This window comes from Ochotona curzoniae, unplaced genomic scaffold, assembly GCF_017591425.1.
Source record: "Ochotona curzoniae isolate NIBS_2020 unplaced genomic scaffold, NIBS_Ocur_1.0 scaffold_4701, whole genome shotgun sequence".
Lineage (NCBI taxonomy): Eukaryota > Metazoa > Chordata > Mammalia > Lagomorpha > Ochotonidae > Ochotona > Ochotona curzoniae.
This window is the reverse complement of record NW_024467122.1, coordinates 68,299,192-68,315,543: the sequence shown is the minus strand read 5'-3', so window position 1 is coordinate 68,315,543 and position 16,352 is coordinate 68,299,192. Positions and strand designations below refer to the sequence as shown.

Here is a 16,352-nt window from a genome sequence, read left to right as displayed (position 1 = left end):
GAATTATTCATAATTACATGGCCTGGCATGGTGGCCTAGTGGCTAAATTCCTCGCCTTGAGTGTGCCAGGATCCCATATGAGCACTGGTTCTAATCTCAGCAGCTCCACTTCCTATCCAGCTCCCTGCCTGTGGCCTGGGAGATCAGTCGAGGATAGCCCAAAGCCTTGGGACCCTGCACCCACATGGGAGATCTGGAGGAAGTTCCTGGCTCCTGGCTTCAGTTCAGTGCTGCTCCAGCCATTGCAGCCGCTTGGGGAGTGAATCATCGGACGGAAGATCTTCCTCTCTGTCTTTCCTCCTTTCTATATCTGCCTTTCCAATAAAAAAAAAAAATCTTAAAAAAAAAAAGATTTATTTATTTTTATTGGAAAGGCAGATTTATAAAGAGAAGGAGAGACAGAGAGAAAGATCTTTCATCTGCTGGTTTACTCCCCAAATGGTCACACTGCCTCAGCTACAAAGCCAAAAGCCAGGAGCTTCTTCTGGGCCTCCCATACAGGGAGCTGCAGGGTCCCAAGGCTTTGGACCATCTGGGAAAAAAGCGATGCCCACATAGGATCCCAGTGTTCCAGAGTTTGGCGATTTAATTTTAGTCTTAGGGAATTCAATGAAAGCTGTTTTCCCTTTTTAAATTTTCATTTGAGGCTAAAATAAGACCAAAGATGGAATCTGAAACAATCAAGTTCTGGATCAATGTTCTATGCATTAAAGGTGAAAGATGTCTGCAAAGCCTGCGCACTGTTAGCAACGAACCTGACCGCCGTTAGAGAAGAGTAGGCTATTGTGGTGTCTGGACCAAGCAGTGAGCTAATGTATATACAGGCTAGTCCCTCCTACAGCTCCTATAAAATAAGTAAGTTAACAATCGCATCTGGAAATGAAACAGGAGGTACTGCTCTTTGAAAACCTTTTGCTTATTAGACTAAAAGTCTTGAGAAGGTCCGTGCGTTTTCTATTTTCAGAAAATGTTCATTTGAAAGGCAGAGAGAAGGAGAAACGGAGACAGACTTCTTCCATCCATAGGTTCACTCTTTGAACGGCCACAGTGCCTAGGGCTGGACCAAGGTGAAGCTGGGAGCCCAGAATTCCAGTTGAGGGTCCCATATCGTGGCAGTACATGGGCAGGCAGGCATTGGCTACTGAGGAAACTGGTAGAGGCATGGCTAACGTGTCCGTCATCTTGCACACATTTACAAACATAAAATGGGAATGACTCTTGCCACACTAAGATTTCAACCCTCACAAAAAAGGATCTTATAAATGTTCAGGTTTCAAAGGTAGAAAGTTTACTTTCTTTCCAACATGCTATATAATTAAAGAAACATTCATATAATTTGCTCTCCAGGAATTATAGCTAAAAGGTCATCACGATTAGAAATGAACAGGTGTGTAGTTAAGGCTTCAGCACTATGACGAGGTAGAAAATTTTTAAGTCTCTCCATTCCTTGTTCTAAGGTCTTCTTTTTCCATGTTTTGGACATTTCCTGTCAGACTGAGCCCTGCAGAGTCCTTCTGTCATTCCCATTTCAAACTCAACTTTTTTTTCTTAAGGTTTATTTATTTTTATTACAAAGTCAGATATACAGAGGAGGAGATACAGAGAGGAAGATCTTCCGTCCGATGATTCATTCCCCAAGTGGCTGCAATGGCTGGAGCAGCACTGAACTGAAGCCAGGAGCCAGGAACTTCCTCCAGATCTCCCATGTGGGTGCAGGGTCCCAAGGCTTTGGGCTATCCTCCACTGCTTTCTCGGGCCACAGGCAGGGAGCTGGATAGGAAGCAGAGCTGCCGGGATTAGAACCGGCGTCCACATAGGATCCCGGTGTGTTCAAGGTGAGGACTTTAGCTGTTAGGCCACCATGCCGGGCCCATGATTGCCTTCTAAAAAACCTCTAGTTTTTGCTAAATGTCACTCATTTTTAAGAAAAGAACCGATGAGGTCAGTCTTCCTATCAATATTGCTTGGTCCACATCATTTCCCTCTTGCAAAACTGCCAATGTTCCTAAATTACTATTAGGATAAAAATTTAAACTCTAATTATTTTTGATGTCTAAAGTCTTTCCAAACCTGATCCCAAACTACACTTTCTAGTTTTTTAGTCCATGCTTCTCTAAGAATGTTTTGTTTTGGTCTGACATATTTATCAACTACCTCAAAAATAGTTCACATGTCCTGTCTGACCATCAGGACCCTTTTTCCTTTCCTCCTATATGAATTCTGATTGATCCAGGAAGGCTTCCACTAACACCACAGATCGGAGCTTTTCAGTGTTGACATTTTGGGCTGAGAAATTCCATTGTGAGGGACTGTGCCGTGTATTCAATGTGTTTAGCAGCACTCAGAGGCTTTGGGCAGCACTCCCAGGTGTGACAATGGGAAATGTCTCCAACCAGCGGCAGGTGTCTTTTAAGGGAAGGGACGCATGCTCTGTTGAGAGCAAGGCAACTGCCTAAAACCAAGAAGCACCCATTCTCAAATGTTAACAGAGCCAAAGCTGAGAAACCCTGCTCTCTGAGGGTTTTTCAATCTGTAGGTCATGGCTTATTGGAGAGTGAGAATTCAATTAAATCAGTTACAGACAGCACTAAATAAAGGGAAATATTAGAAAATTTCAGATTGTATTGGAAGTTGTAAGGGCAGGTTACTTACAACCTTTCTTGAAGTTTTGGATTATGATACTTCTTACTGTTCTTCATAAAAGCTTAAAGCTACTGCTTTAATCAGCAGGCACCTGCGACAGTGTTTTCATTCCTCTGCCCACATTTCTATCATTGACAAACTGTCCAACTCACATACATTCCTAAATAACTGTTATGCTATGTCTCACTTCTGAAACCTCCAACAGCCAGTGTTTTATGCTTTGGAATTCTCCATAGTATCTTCATTTGTTTTTGACTTTCACTCAAAAGTTAACAAAGGCATGTAAAGCGTCCCTGGTGTAAATTTTGCATTCGTACTTGCCTGCAAAGAGATCTTGTGGTTCTTGGTCTTGTTCCTCGTGAAGCCCATTTTCTTTGGAGCCATTGTTGATGGGAAGAATGGATGCAATTCTCTTTGGAGACTGTGGCTTATTCTAAAAACAATGAGGTATTTTGAGTAAAACAATACCGTTAAAACCAAACCCAACCTGGGTAGACAGCAACTGTTAACGCCTCCCTCTGCCTTAGGGAAAAGCAGGATCTTTGGTTAGCTGATTCAGTACATAGCAGATCACTGTTAGTAATACAAGTGCTGTCCCAGGGATCTGAGAGCTAATGCAAGCTCCCACGTTCTGAGATTATGAATATCTTAACACCGCAACCTTGCTGAAATGTCCTGTCCCAAATGACAAGTTACCAACACGGGTTTGTGTACACACAGATAGTTTTCAAAAGAACCTGTCCAAATGCATTTCTCCTTTGTAGTTGATGACCTTTGTTCTTTCAAATGCTGATGAGGCACATCCTCATGGCCACTCGGGTCCAGAACTCAAGCTCTGACCCAGACTTCCTTTGTGGAGTTAGCTAAACTGTTGGCTGAGGCCTTACTGCTGAGTCTTACTAAGCCACCTGACTCTGGGTTAGCACATGAACACTTGCACGCTGTGTGTCAATCGACCTTATCTTTTTTATTGTGAACTAAAGCAGACACACATTTCAACTGCACCCTGTCTCAGGCGGGGAGAACAAAAACCAGTCATGCCTGGCCAGTGGGCACACAGTGAAACCCAGTCAATCCATGACCTTGATTAAAAGCTCAGTGATTAGCCACAAACAAGGGTGGGGTGAGTCCCCAGCCTGGGACCAGAGTGAACAAAGCCAGATTGTGCAGAACATGAAGAGAAGCTGGGAAGCTGGCTTCAAAAGCCTTGGTGCAAATTGTAGGGTTTTGAAGTCAGGCCCTACGGCCAAATCAGCTACGAGACCTGATTTAAGGAAGCTTTTATGAAACATTTCCTTAATAAATCTGAGGGAGTTTGTTCCTTGAAGACAGAGCTTTTTGACTCAATACAACAAAAAGAAATGACAGATCTATTTGGGTACACTGGCTTTGTCACGCAAACATCTATATCCAATATCGTGTCCTCCCTGCAAGAAACTTACCAATACTTAGACAAAAGTGTGCTTCAAAAATTATGTCAGAAACAAAGAATAAAGAAAAATAAAAGAAATAACGAATAAAGAAAAAAAAAAACAAAACAAAATTATGTGGGAAAATGACATCAATAGATAAATTCACTGAGGGCTAGGCATCGTGGTGCAGTGGATTAACTCACTGCTTGGGATGCTGATATCCTATATCAAGGGTACTGGTTCAAGTCCAGATTATTTGGATCCAGCTTCCTACTAATGCATCTGGGAAGCAGCACATTATGGCCCACGGCTTGGGCTCCTGGCATCAGCTGGCCTTGGACTGGCACCTGCAGGCATTTGGGGAGTGAACCAGCAGATGGAAGAACTCACGCTCTCGGTCTCTGTCACTCTGCTTTGCAAGTGGATAAGAATAAATAAATACCAAAAAGAAATACTTATACTTGGTATAAAGTAATTTTGAAAGGCTGACACTGTGACAGAGTGTGTAAAAGCTGCCACCTGCAGTGCTGGTATCCCATACAGGTATCTGTTCAAGTTCCAGCTCCTCTACTTCCAATCCAGCTCTGTGCTGGGAAAGGAGCAGAGAATGGCACAAGTACTTGGGTGTCTGTGCCCAGATGGGACGTCTGGTTGAAGCTCCTGACTCCTGTCTTTGGAACAGCCCAGCTCTAAGAGTTGCAGCTATTTTGGGAGTGAATCAGCAGATGGAAGAGCTTTCTCGCTCAGTAGCTCTGCCTTTCAGACAATACATTTTTTAAAATAGTAATTTTAAATTCTATGCATAGTTTTTAATAATGCACATTTTCCACAAGTTTATTTATTTACACTTTTAAAAAGGATTGTATCTCATTTGCTTGAAAGACAGAGTAGCAGAGAGAGGGACAGAGATTCTTCACCCACTGGTTCACTCGCCAGACGGCCACGATAGCCAGGACTGAGGCACATTGGGGTCAGTGTGAGCAGCTTCTTCCAGGTCTCCCGACTCCTGGCTGAGGCCACTTGTGTGGTGTCTGTCTCTCTTGCCCTCTCTGACTCTCTAATTAATAAATAAATCCTTTTTAGGATATATTAAGTTGCAGCCCAGCGTGGTAGCCTAGTGGCTAAAGTTCACACCTTGCACACGCTGGGATCCCATATGGAGGCCGGTACTAATCCCAGCAGCCCTGCTTCCCATCCAGCTCCCTGCTTGTGGCCTGGGAAAGCAGTGGAGGATGGCTCAAAGCTTTGGGATCCTGCATCCATGTGGGAGACCTGGAGGAATTTCCAGGCTCCTGGCTTTGGACTGGTGCAGTTCTGGCCAATGTGGCCACTTGGGAAGTGAATCATTGGATGAAAGATCTTCCTTTCTGTCTCTCCTCCTCTCTAAATATCTGACTTTGCAATAAAAATAAATCTTTAAAAAGTATTTTTAAAATTGTTTAAATTTTTAAAATTTATTAAAAATTTTTTAAAGATTTATTTATTTTTATTGGAAATTTTAGATTTATAGAGAGAAGGAGAGATAGAGATGGAAAAAAGAGAGAAAGACCTTCCATCTACTGGTTTGCTCCCCAAGTGGCCGCAATGGCCAGAACTGAGCCCGTCTGAAGCCAGAAGCCTCTTTAGGGTCTCCCACATGGGTGCAGGGGCTCACGGCTTTGGGCTGTCCTCAACTGCTTTCCCAGACCACAAGCAGGGAGCTGGAAAGAAAGTGGAGCAGCCGGGACATGAACTGGCATCCATATGCGATCCCAGAAAATGCAACATGAGGATTTAACCACTAGGCTACTGCGCCAGGCCCAATAAATAAAGCTTTTTAAAAGGTTAATTTAAAAGGGCATTATACTATTATTGATATTAGCTAATTTTGAACCAACAATTAAAATCTTAGCAATAACTTATTTTAGGCGAAGGTACAAACATGTTGATTACACTGAGTGGCAAAACCAATACTAACAATAGGCCTTGCTTTTTATAATATGACTTTTATTTCATTGGAAGATTTATTGATAGATTTGAAAGGCAGAGTGACTCAGGAGAGGAAAGGGAGATCTTTCATCTGTTGGTATACTCCCCAGATGTCTGCAGCAGCCATGGCTGGCCCAGGAAAAGCTGGAGCCAGCAACTCTGTGTAGGTCTCCCATATGGGTGGCAGGGATCCAGGGACTAAGGGCCATCCTTTGCTGCCTTGTCAGGATTATTGGCAGGAAACTGGATTGGAAACAGAGCAGCAGAAACTCAAACCAGCACTGTTTTGCAGGCAGCAGCTTAGTTCTTTGGGCCATAATGCCTGCTCCTTAATTCATATTTTAAAAATCTCTGAGGTGTCTAAGTCACACAGCTATCAATTTGAAAGAGGTGAACTTTCTAGGCATCAGATAGGACTATTTTCTGTGATGAAAAGACGATGTTTATGATGTGGGAGACAAGACAAAAGAAGTGCCTACTTCCCTTACTCTCTCTATAATGAATGCATTCTTTCGTGTATAACGGAATCCTAGAGTATCCAATAACTGCCTACACTTCTTGGCTGTTATCAAGCTTATGATAAGTTTGTTCAGCAGCTTAAGCGTTTCTGTTTATAACAGCGTACAGACAAATAGTAATTCTCAGAAACACGAAACAAGAGAACACTTCTGTTGAGAGCAAACAGATACACAAGCCTCAAACCACAAGGCTCAGTGAAGGCCTGACGGGGACGGCAGCCACTCTGAGCTGACACAGCCATTTGGTACTAAAAAAGTCTTACTGGAATTCCAGTTAACTTCCTCCAAGGATGACAGCTGTGAGTCTTCTCCTGTGGCTTACATGTTTATAGTTCCATTCGGAACCTGCACATTACATTCAAGGGACCCCAAATGGTTAGGCATTGCTAGAACTCTTGACCATATTTAGAGGTCAAATTCAAAGCAAACTAAGTTAATGCTACTTGTAAAGGACCAGAATACTAAATTTTTGAGGCAAAATTAGTAAACTTTAGTAAGAGGCTGTGTGATCACACTAACTGTACAAGGCAAAGACAACTAGGAATAAAATCAACCACAGAAGCCACACCCAAATGAGCAAGGGTGGCCTCGCAGTCCTTCCGCCATGACAAGCTCCTCTTCTAGAGTGAAATGAGCAAGGTGACATGGTGTATTAGCTTTCCATTGCTACTGCACAGATTTTCGAATTTAGTGGTTTAAACAACTGCACATTCCTACAGAAGTCCGTTCTCTTGCTGGCTTTTTTTTAACTTTTTAAAAAAAATATTTATTTTTATTGCAAAGTCAGATATATAGAGAGGAGGAGAGACAGAGAGGAAGATCTTCCATCTGATGATTCACTCCTTAAGCGGCCGCAACAGCTGGAACTGAGCCAATCCAAAGCCAGGAGCCCAGAACCTCTTCCAGGTCTTCCATGTGGGTACAGGGACCCAAGGCTTTGGGCTGTCAGAACTGCTCTTCCCAAGCCACAAGCAGGGAGCTGGGTGGGAAGTGGAACAGCTGGGACACGAACTGGCACCCACATGGGCTCCCAGTGCTTGCAAGGTGAGGATTTGGGTATTGAACCATCACACTGAGCTCCAAATCCTACGAGCACTGAATGTCTATTCGAAGCCCAGATGTTTGTGGTACATTCATGCCACATTTGAAACAGTTTTGGGAGAGGAGCAGCTGCCTGTGGTAGACAGGATAATGCTTTCTTCTTCTCCTCAATGGAATCCATGTCCTAATCCCAGAACCAAGTTTGCACTGGGTTCTGTACAAACGCTAAGCCTGGATCCATGCAAATGGAGAAGTTCTGAGTTAGAGAATAAAAGGACTAATTAGAAAATGGGGCACTGTGCCCACACCTGACCACCAAATGAGTTATGCAAAAGCAAGAGCAGGGACCGTGGAGACCTCAGTCTATGAGGGCATACCACGATCTACCAAAACCCGGAAACCCAGCTACATTTTACTGAATTCTGATGTTACTTCTGTTGGCTTGGGCTGCCAACCAACAGGGCTGCCAACCAGGGCTCAGACAACTGCAGGAGAGGCCAGAGAATTACCAAGTAGGTTATATTCTATGTTGGAAAAGTGAACCCACTTCAAATTTGCTCTGAAAGCAGAATGCAGCCCCAGCTGTCCATTTGACTAAGCAAAAGAACAAGCCAGAAAAAGTTGAGCAACAGGCTTTTCCTGGAGATGAGACACTAACGGCTACTTGCTCTAGCATTTACCAACTAGCCATGATTTATTTATGTCAAATGTTACTTAAGAGTGCTGAGGAGCTCCAAGGACCAAGAGTGAAAAATTTTTTTTTCTCCCTTCCTTCCCGACATAACCAGCTACAAATGGCCATCACCTGAGCTGCCTGAACATCTGCGGAAGTCAAGACGCAGTGCCTCCACACAAAAAACAACCATCACCTCCACCACCACCACCAACAAAAAAACCCTGTAAGCCTTATCTTCCCTCTCATAGACCTAACCTCTAATGTGAAATTAAGTTGGACTCTTATTGGTTGTCTTTAAAAGTCTTCTCTCAGAATTGGCATTACAGCACAGTAAGTTAAACTACCCCTATATGTCACTAGTATTCCATAGTGGAGTGCTGGTTCAAGTGCTGGCTGCTCCACTTTCACTCCAGCTTCATACTATGGCACCTAAGAAAGTAGCAGCAGCAGAAGATGGCCCAAGTGCTTGGGTCTTCCCACTCCTGTGGAATCCAGGATAGAGTATTGGGTTCCGGGCTTCAACCTAGCCGAGTCCTGGCCACTGCAGTCATTTGCAGGAATAAACCAGCAGATGGAGATTTTCTGTCTCTCCCTCTCTGTCACTGAACCTTTTCAGTAAGGAAATAAATGTTCAAAGAAGTCTTTTCCCTTCTTGCAAAAGTGCTTTACAGACACTTTTAGTAACATTTCCTACATAATTCTAAAAGCTAGGTTAATTGCTAAAAGAATTCAACTATCGGGCCCGGCGCGGTGGCGCAGTGGTTAAGGTCCTCGCCTTGCACACCCGGGATCCTATATGGGCGCCGGTTCTATCTCGGCAGCCCCGCTTCCCTTCCAGCTCCCTGCCTGTGGCCCGGGAAAGCAGTTGAGGACGGCCCAAAGCTTTGGGACCCTGCACCCGTGTGGGAGACCCGGCAGAGGCTCCTGGCTTCGGATGGGCATAGCATCGGCCGTTGGGCTCACTTGGGGAGTGAATCATCGGATGGAAGATCTTCCTCTCTGTATATCTGATTTTGCAATAAAAATAAATAAATCTTTAAATAAAAATAAAAACATTCAGAATGATGATTAAATCAGATTGGTATTTCATCTCCTAAACAGTTACAGAAATGTTATCAACAAATAATAAAACACGTGGTTTTTAAAATTATAATTAAAAACAAAAAAGAAATGATTTTTTTTTTGCTTTGAATGTTATATTGATTAGATTCAGGAGATTTATGGCTGGATTTTGAAAACACATGTCCTTTACATTTAAAAGCTAATACATAACTTCCAAGAATGTTTATTTACCATGCTAATTTTCTTTTTTTTAAAAAAAGATTTATTTTTTAAAATTTTTATTGGAAAGGCGGATATACAGAGAGGAGAGACAGAGAGGAAGATCTTTCGTCCAATGATTCACTCCCCAAGTGAGCGCAATGGCCGATGCTATGCACCGATCCGAAGCCAGGAGCCTCTTCTGGGTCTCCCACGCAGGTGCAGGGTCCCAAAGCATTGGGCCATCCTCGACTGCTTTCCCAGGCCACAAGCAGGAAGCTGGACGGGAAGTGGGGCTGCCGAGATTAGAACCGGCGCCCATATGGGATCCCGGGCATGCAAGGTGAGGACCTTAACCACTTGCGCCATCGTGCCGGGCCCACCATGCTAATTTTCAAGTTTTATTTATTCATTTGTAAGGCAGAGTGACATAAAGAGAGGGAGAGAGAGAAAGCAGTATCTTCCATCTGCTGATTCAGTCACCAAATACCCAGGACTGGGCCAGGCAGAAGAGTTTAGAATTCCACTCAGGTCTTCCAGGTAGGTGGCAGACTCAGACACTTGGTCCATTATTTGCTGCCTACATTAGCAGGAAGCTGGATGGAAGGCAGCGAAGCCCTGGACTTAAACCAGGGCTCCCACATGAGATGAGAGCATCCCAAATAGAGGTATAACCTACTGTGCCATGATGCCTGCCAATAATCCATCCCTTACATTTATATTAGCTCTGAAGACTATAAAATAACTGTCCTTAAGAGCTAATTGCTATCCAAGCCTTTTAAATACCAGTAAAAGTTATATTGTTCATTAAAGACCAGTAAACATAATTAAATGATGCTTGAGTAGTCAAAGACAAGTAATTCAACATATAACGTTTCCAGTTCTCTATTATTCCTCTTTATCCTCTTTCATTTCCTCAATTTTTTTTAAGGTTCATTTATCTTTTTGCAAGAGTTATAGAGCAAGAAGAGAGAGAGGAGACAAAGAGATCATCCATTGGTTGCTCCCCAAATGGCTACCACTGGCTAGGGCTAGGCCAAGCTGAAGCCAGGAGCCTCATCTGAGTCTTCCACTTGGGTGGCAGGGACCCAAGCACTTGGGGACATCTTCCGTTGCCTTTTCCAGATCACTGGCAGGGAGCTGGATTGCAAGTGAAGCAAACAGGAAATTAGCTCTTCTATCAGCTGATTTCCTCCACGGCTGCTATTGTGACCCAGTGGAGTATGCTGGTTAAAATCCTCGTTGCTTCACTTCCCATCAAGCTCCCTGCTAATGCACCTGGGAAATTAGCAGAGGCTAGCCCACTTGGCCGGGCCTCTGCACCCATGTGGAAGACCTGGAAGAAGTTCTTGGCTGCTGGCTCCAGCCTGATCCAACCCTGGCAGTTGTGGTATTTGCAGAATGAACCAGAGGACGGAAGATTTCTCTTCTTCTCTCTCTACCTTTCAAATAAAATTAATCTTTTAAAAAAAAAGTGACTTCAGATTTCTTTTAAAAAATTCTTTTTGATTCTAATCTTTCCCATTCAGTTAGCTGGTCTATAAATTCCTGAGACGTTTCTGTCACAAGCTGTTCTTTCTATGTTCAATCAGATCACATTTGTATTACTGTTTTAGCAAAGCCATTGGGCTGAGGAAGTGAGCAGATGGGATAACAGCAGCAGCTGTTATATATCAAAGTCCAAGAAATCGCACACATACTACACATTCGTTGTAGATTTTACATACTTCAGCTTCCCAATTCTTCACTATCCCTCTCTTTGTCTCTGAAATGCAACAGAACACAACATGAAAACAAAAACATCATTAGGTGCCCAGTTTGATGGCATTTAGCTAACCAAATCTATCATATGACAAGTTTTGATAAATTCCATTATCCACCTGTTTGGGTGATGAACTCTTTAATCCATTATTGAGCTTCGTAGGCTTTTGATGCTTAGAGTAATTACAGTTTACAATACACTCATCTGCAAGTACAGCTCAAGCCAACAAAACAGCAAGGAATTATTCTGGGTGTTTCACTGTGTCCTCCCCAAAATGATGGAGGTCCCTCAGCATCTGTGGCTCTGGATCCCCGCGTCCCAACTGTCCAACAGGTCCAAGTCCCTGAGGGGTAGAATCTGTATGTAACCTGACCACACCCTTCCGCCCACATGAAGTATCTCAGGAATCCTTCTGATAACTTATTGCAACCAAAACACCAAGTAATAGTGATTGCACTACATTGTTTGATAAGGAACAAAGTCTTGACACATTCTGTGCCATCACAGTTTTGTCTCCATTTTATATTTGTGGTTGTTTGAATGTATAGATGCAGAACCTAAGGTTCTGTTAGCACATTTCACAGTGGAGGGAACTAGTTGGTTCAAGGTCAAGCTAGAAAGTATAGCCTACATTTATTTAATCTTGAGAATCAGGGCTCCAATATGTTGATTCATTCTCCAAATTTTAAGCTGGGACCTGGGAACTCAAGAGAACTTAGTTTCTCACATGTGTGACTTGATGATGAGTGGAGTTATAAGTGCTGCCTCTTAAGGTTCTGCATTAACAGGAAGCTGGAGTCAGGAGCTAGAGGTCAGGCAATCTGATATGATACTGCATCTTAACCACCAGGCTGCATGGCCACTCGGATCCTAGATTGTAATTAGACTTTTAACTGCTACACTCATAACTGCTATATTCTTTGACGATATTCCTTAAACTACAAGGTGTTCTCTCTTCTCCTTCCGGCTCCCCCCACCTTCCTCCCCTTCCCCGGGCCCTGCTCTCCCACCACCTCTGTCCAGTTCCTGCCCCACTCGAATAAATCTCCTAAAGTTAAAAAAAAAAAAAAAGGTGTTGTAATCCCTTATTGTCTCTGACTTACCATGAAAGCATTTGTTCAGATACCAATACAGTTGGCATCTAATGGCTATTTAACATTGGGCACAGTTTAAATAGTAATCTCAAAGGGTCTTGACCCTCTAAAGATGATTATTAGGGTAGACGGCTCAAAGACTAGCAAACACCTGGGCCTTGTGTGATGGTTCAGTGGCTAAATCCTCACCTTGCACGCACTACAGTCCCATTTGGGCACTGGTTTGTGTCCTGGATGTCCCACTTCCCATCCAGCTCCCTGCTTGTGGCCCGGGAAAGCAGAAGAGGATGGTTCAAAGCCTTGGGACACTGCACCTATATGGGAGACCCAGAGGAAGCTCCTGGCTTTGGATCAGCACAGCTCTGGTTGTTGCAGCTACTTGGGGATGGAAGATCTTTCTCTCCTTCTTTCTATAAATCTACCTTTCAGATAAATAAATCTTAAGGACAAAAAAGTCAACTAGCAGGTAAGTGATATTTTAGTTTCCTTAGCAATTCAGTTTTCCTGGATCAAACATAAATAGAAGTAACTGTGCTTTCTTGGTACAATAAGATCGTGTGTTAACTGGAAATTAGGCAAGGAATTTTCACAATCTTACTGCAGAGAGGCCTCACACCTCCAGAAAGTAACTAACCTGGTGGGAAAAAATCACCAGACTCCTGAACTTCTTTAGAGAACTCTTAGAATAAAACAACTCTGTGCCCTTCCATGTTCCTGTTTGGAAGACAAATCAAGGTCTGCCCATGTATCCAGTCACTTCCAGTGCCACAGTTTCTATTTCAGACACTGGGTCTGAATATCTGTCATCCCAGCAGTTAGCAACAGTAGCTGTTGGGCCATGATTTATGAGAGAATCACTAAAGCAACAGACTCAAGATTTATTTTCAAAGGGATCCACAAGACTAATCTAAGTGAGCCCTGAGAGTCGTTTGTCAGACAACGTCATTTGACAGTCTGTTGTGACATTAGCACCAGCAAGCACTGCATGTGCGGGGATTATGACTGAATGACTGAATACAGTACGGAGCAAATTCTAATGACCGATGTGGAAAATTTCAAACAAACAAACAAACAAAAAGTAATCCTCTGTCAACACAAATGAACGGAACTTTTTCAGACACATGCCGCCTAAAACATTTAAAGCTACTTTACTTAGTTACATTACCGAGTTACATACCAGAGAAGCATGACCTGAGACTGATTAATTCACAGACCCAGCACTCAGGTTGACAGGCTGGGATAAACTGGATGTACTAAATGGTGTAAGTCCAGGTATTCTCAATCAGTCAAAAAATCTCTCCATGGCTCCACGGCCCATGTAGAAAGATGAACTTTTTCCCAGTGCCTGACTTCTGCTAGAAACGTGGATTTCCACTTTGGGAAACACCACCTCCCTCTCGCATTTGCAGAGGTGTCTGAAGGCATCCCTTCAAAGTGGAACAAAGCTTTCTGCTCTGTGGAATGAGATAGCTGGCAGCACCCCCCCCCCCCCGCCCCGCCGCCACCCACTGCTGGTAAGAATTCTCCTAGCAATTGGGGGAGTCCGCTCAACTCTGGCTAACTAAAGACCCGGAAATGGCCCTTGGTAATTGATTACTTCCAAGTTAGGGGTTTACCCAGAAGATCTATGGACTGGACACTACTCCCCAACCCCAACCCTGACCCCTCCTCTCCGGGCCCGGCCAGTCACGCCAGCAAAACACAGGGCTGCAAACCACCCCCTCATCTGGACCCACCAAGTCAGCCAGGGCCCGCAGAACAGCCCCGCAGATCCGTGGAGGGTGGGGGGTGTTAACCCACCAACAGAGCCAGAGGACGGCCTCGGCGCCTCTGCACTGTTAGGGGCCCGCGGCTGGGGAGGCCACCACACCCCCTCACGCCTCGTCCGGGAGTCAGGCAGCCAGGCCCTATGACTCGGCGCTCATCCAAGACCACCCCACGTCCCATACCCCCTCCAAGCCCCGAGCCCGCAGGAGGACACAGAGCAGCGGCCCACACCCGCCCGGCCTCCTACACCCCATTGCTGTCGCCTCACTCTTCCCTGGCTGGGCTCCCCTGCTCCCCGCGCCGGCTGAAGCAACCCCCTGACAGGGATGCGAACTCACAGCCGTAGCGGCACCGGTGAAAATGTCTTCCCCCTCGGTGTCGCTGTCCCCAGCTTCGGGTTCTGACCCTCCGGCGACCCCTTCGGACTCTGATTCCAGGCCGGGGAAGGGTGGAGGGAGTCTCTCAGAGGCGCTACAGCCACCACCGCCCGACGCCATCTTCCTCTACCCGCGGCGGAAGCCGCAACAACAACTTTATAGAGCAGATAGCGCCGCGAGCAAAGCGTTTCCAGGGGCGGGGGCCGCCCGCGGAGCTCCAGGGCCACCACGGACCCTGCGGGGCCGGCCGAGCGGGGGGCGTGGGGGACGGGCGGGTCCCCGGGGCGGAGCGAGCCCGGCCCCCCTCGACCGCTGCCCGGCGAATCCGAGCCCGGGACCCAGGGGTGCTCGGGCGAGGCGGACCCGGGGGTGGGCAGAAGAGCAGGAATTAAGTTTCTGAGGCTCTCAGTGCTCTGTGATAGCTTTATCTAACCGACTTCTAAAGATTGCGTTTGAATAAAGGAGTCTTTGTGACTGAAAAAAACCAAAAAAACAAAAAACCTCCACTTGCCACCTGCCCAGGCCAAGCAGGCTGCCCCTATCAAGAGATCCAAGGAATTTTGGGCACTGAGATCTCTGAACAGACAGCAGGAAAGTGTCACCGTTTATTCTTTTTGCACTGCAGTTAACTCATTTGAGAACTAGATACGGATCAGCTACTACTGTGTGCCTGGCATCTTGCACTGGAGATCTAGAAATAGAAAGGCTCTTGGCCTGCCTACTGAGGTGCTTACAAGTCAGGCATTCAAATCAATAATTCAACACCCTAGGGTGCTGCGGGAGCACAGTGAACAAGATCTCTTCAGTTGTGCCTAGGGAAGTCCCAAAGTCTGAGGACTGGCCGCTGGACCCCGCTGTACTAAACTAGGTTGGAAAGAAGTTAGGTTGATTACCTGCTGTACAAGTCGTGGGACAGGCTGCAGGGAAACAACCACTTTCGGGTTAGAATTTTCCCAGGGTTTAAACTAGTGACCGATTGCCAGTCTAAAGTCGACCTCAGGGGCTGGCTTTGGGGCTCAGCAGAAGACAGCTTAGGCCTATGATGCCACCAGCATCCCTCTGGGCACTGGTTGGAATCCTGGCTGCTTGGCCTTCCTGCTAATACACCTCGGGAAATCAGCGGAAATTGCTCTAAATCTTTGAGTTCCAGCACCCACAAGAGAGACCCAGAGGAAGCTCCGGCTTCTGGCTTGGACCTGGCCTAACCCCAGCTATTGCAGTCATTTGGGGGCGTGAACCAGCAGATGGAAGATCTCTGTTTCACTCTCTCCTCTTTCTCTTAAGCCGATTTAAAAAAGATTTACTATGTGTGTGTTTTAAAGTCTAAATCAACCAGATAAACAAGATGGAAGTTTTCTTTGTTTGTTTGTTTGTTTGTTTAATTTAGGGGAGGGCCTGGGACGATGGCCTAGCCGCTAAGGGCCTCGCCTCATAAGTACCGGGATCCCATATGGGCACCGGTTCTAATCCTGGCAGCTCCACTTTCCATCCAGCTCCCTGCTTGTGACCTGGGAAACCAGTGGAGGACGGCCCAAAACCTTGGGACCCTGCACTTGCATGGGAGACCCAGAAGAGGCTCTGGTCTCCTGGCTTCAGATCAGCTTGGCTCCAGCATTGCAGCCGCTTGGGGAATGAATCAATGGATGGAAGCTATCCATTTCTGTCTCTCCTCCTCTCTGTATATCTGAGTTTCCAATACAAATAATCTCTTAAGAAAAAAAAACAAGCTTAGGGGATAGAATACTTTTGTAAGATAATCTTGCCTTTCTTCACTAGCAAAAGATTTACTTTGTGTCCACTTGCAGATTCCCCAATATTGGAGCTGGCCTCCTTG

At 45.2% G+C, this 16,352-nt stretch overlaps 1 protein-coding gene and 1 long non-coding RNA gene across 3 annotated transcripts in view; one reads left to right on the top strand and one right to left on the bottom strand.

Annotated features, from left to right (window-relative positions):
* Nucleotides 1–8,542, top strand: part of LOC121148611 — a 41,129-nt gene extending 32,587 nt beyond the window's left edge. The window contains exon 4 of the long non-coding RNA XR_005882576.1: nt 8,371–8,542. This is a non-coding gene — a long non-coding RNA (uncharacterized LOC121148611). The remainder of the gene's footprint in view (nt 1–8,370) is intronic.
* SNX1 (sorting nexin 1) overlaps nt 1–14,726 on the bottom strand; it is a 34,005-nt gene extending 19,279 nt beyond the window's left edge. Inside the window, exons 1-2 of one of the 2 annotated variants that reach the window (XM_040968769.1) lie at nt 14,480–14,726; nt 2,965–3,076 (exon numbers count right to left, since the gene is read on the bottom strand). In XM_040968769.1, the coding sequence (XP_040824703.1) occupies nt 2,965–3,076; nt 14,480–14,638 (271 nt within the window). In that variant the 5' untranslated portion in view covers nt 14,639–14,726. The remainder of the gene's footprint in view (nt 1–2,964; nt 3,077–14,479) is intronic. The other variant, XM_040968768.1, reaches the window with a different exon arrangement.
* Between the last annotated feature and the right edge of the window lie 1,626 nt (nt 14,727–16,352).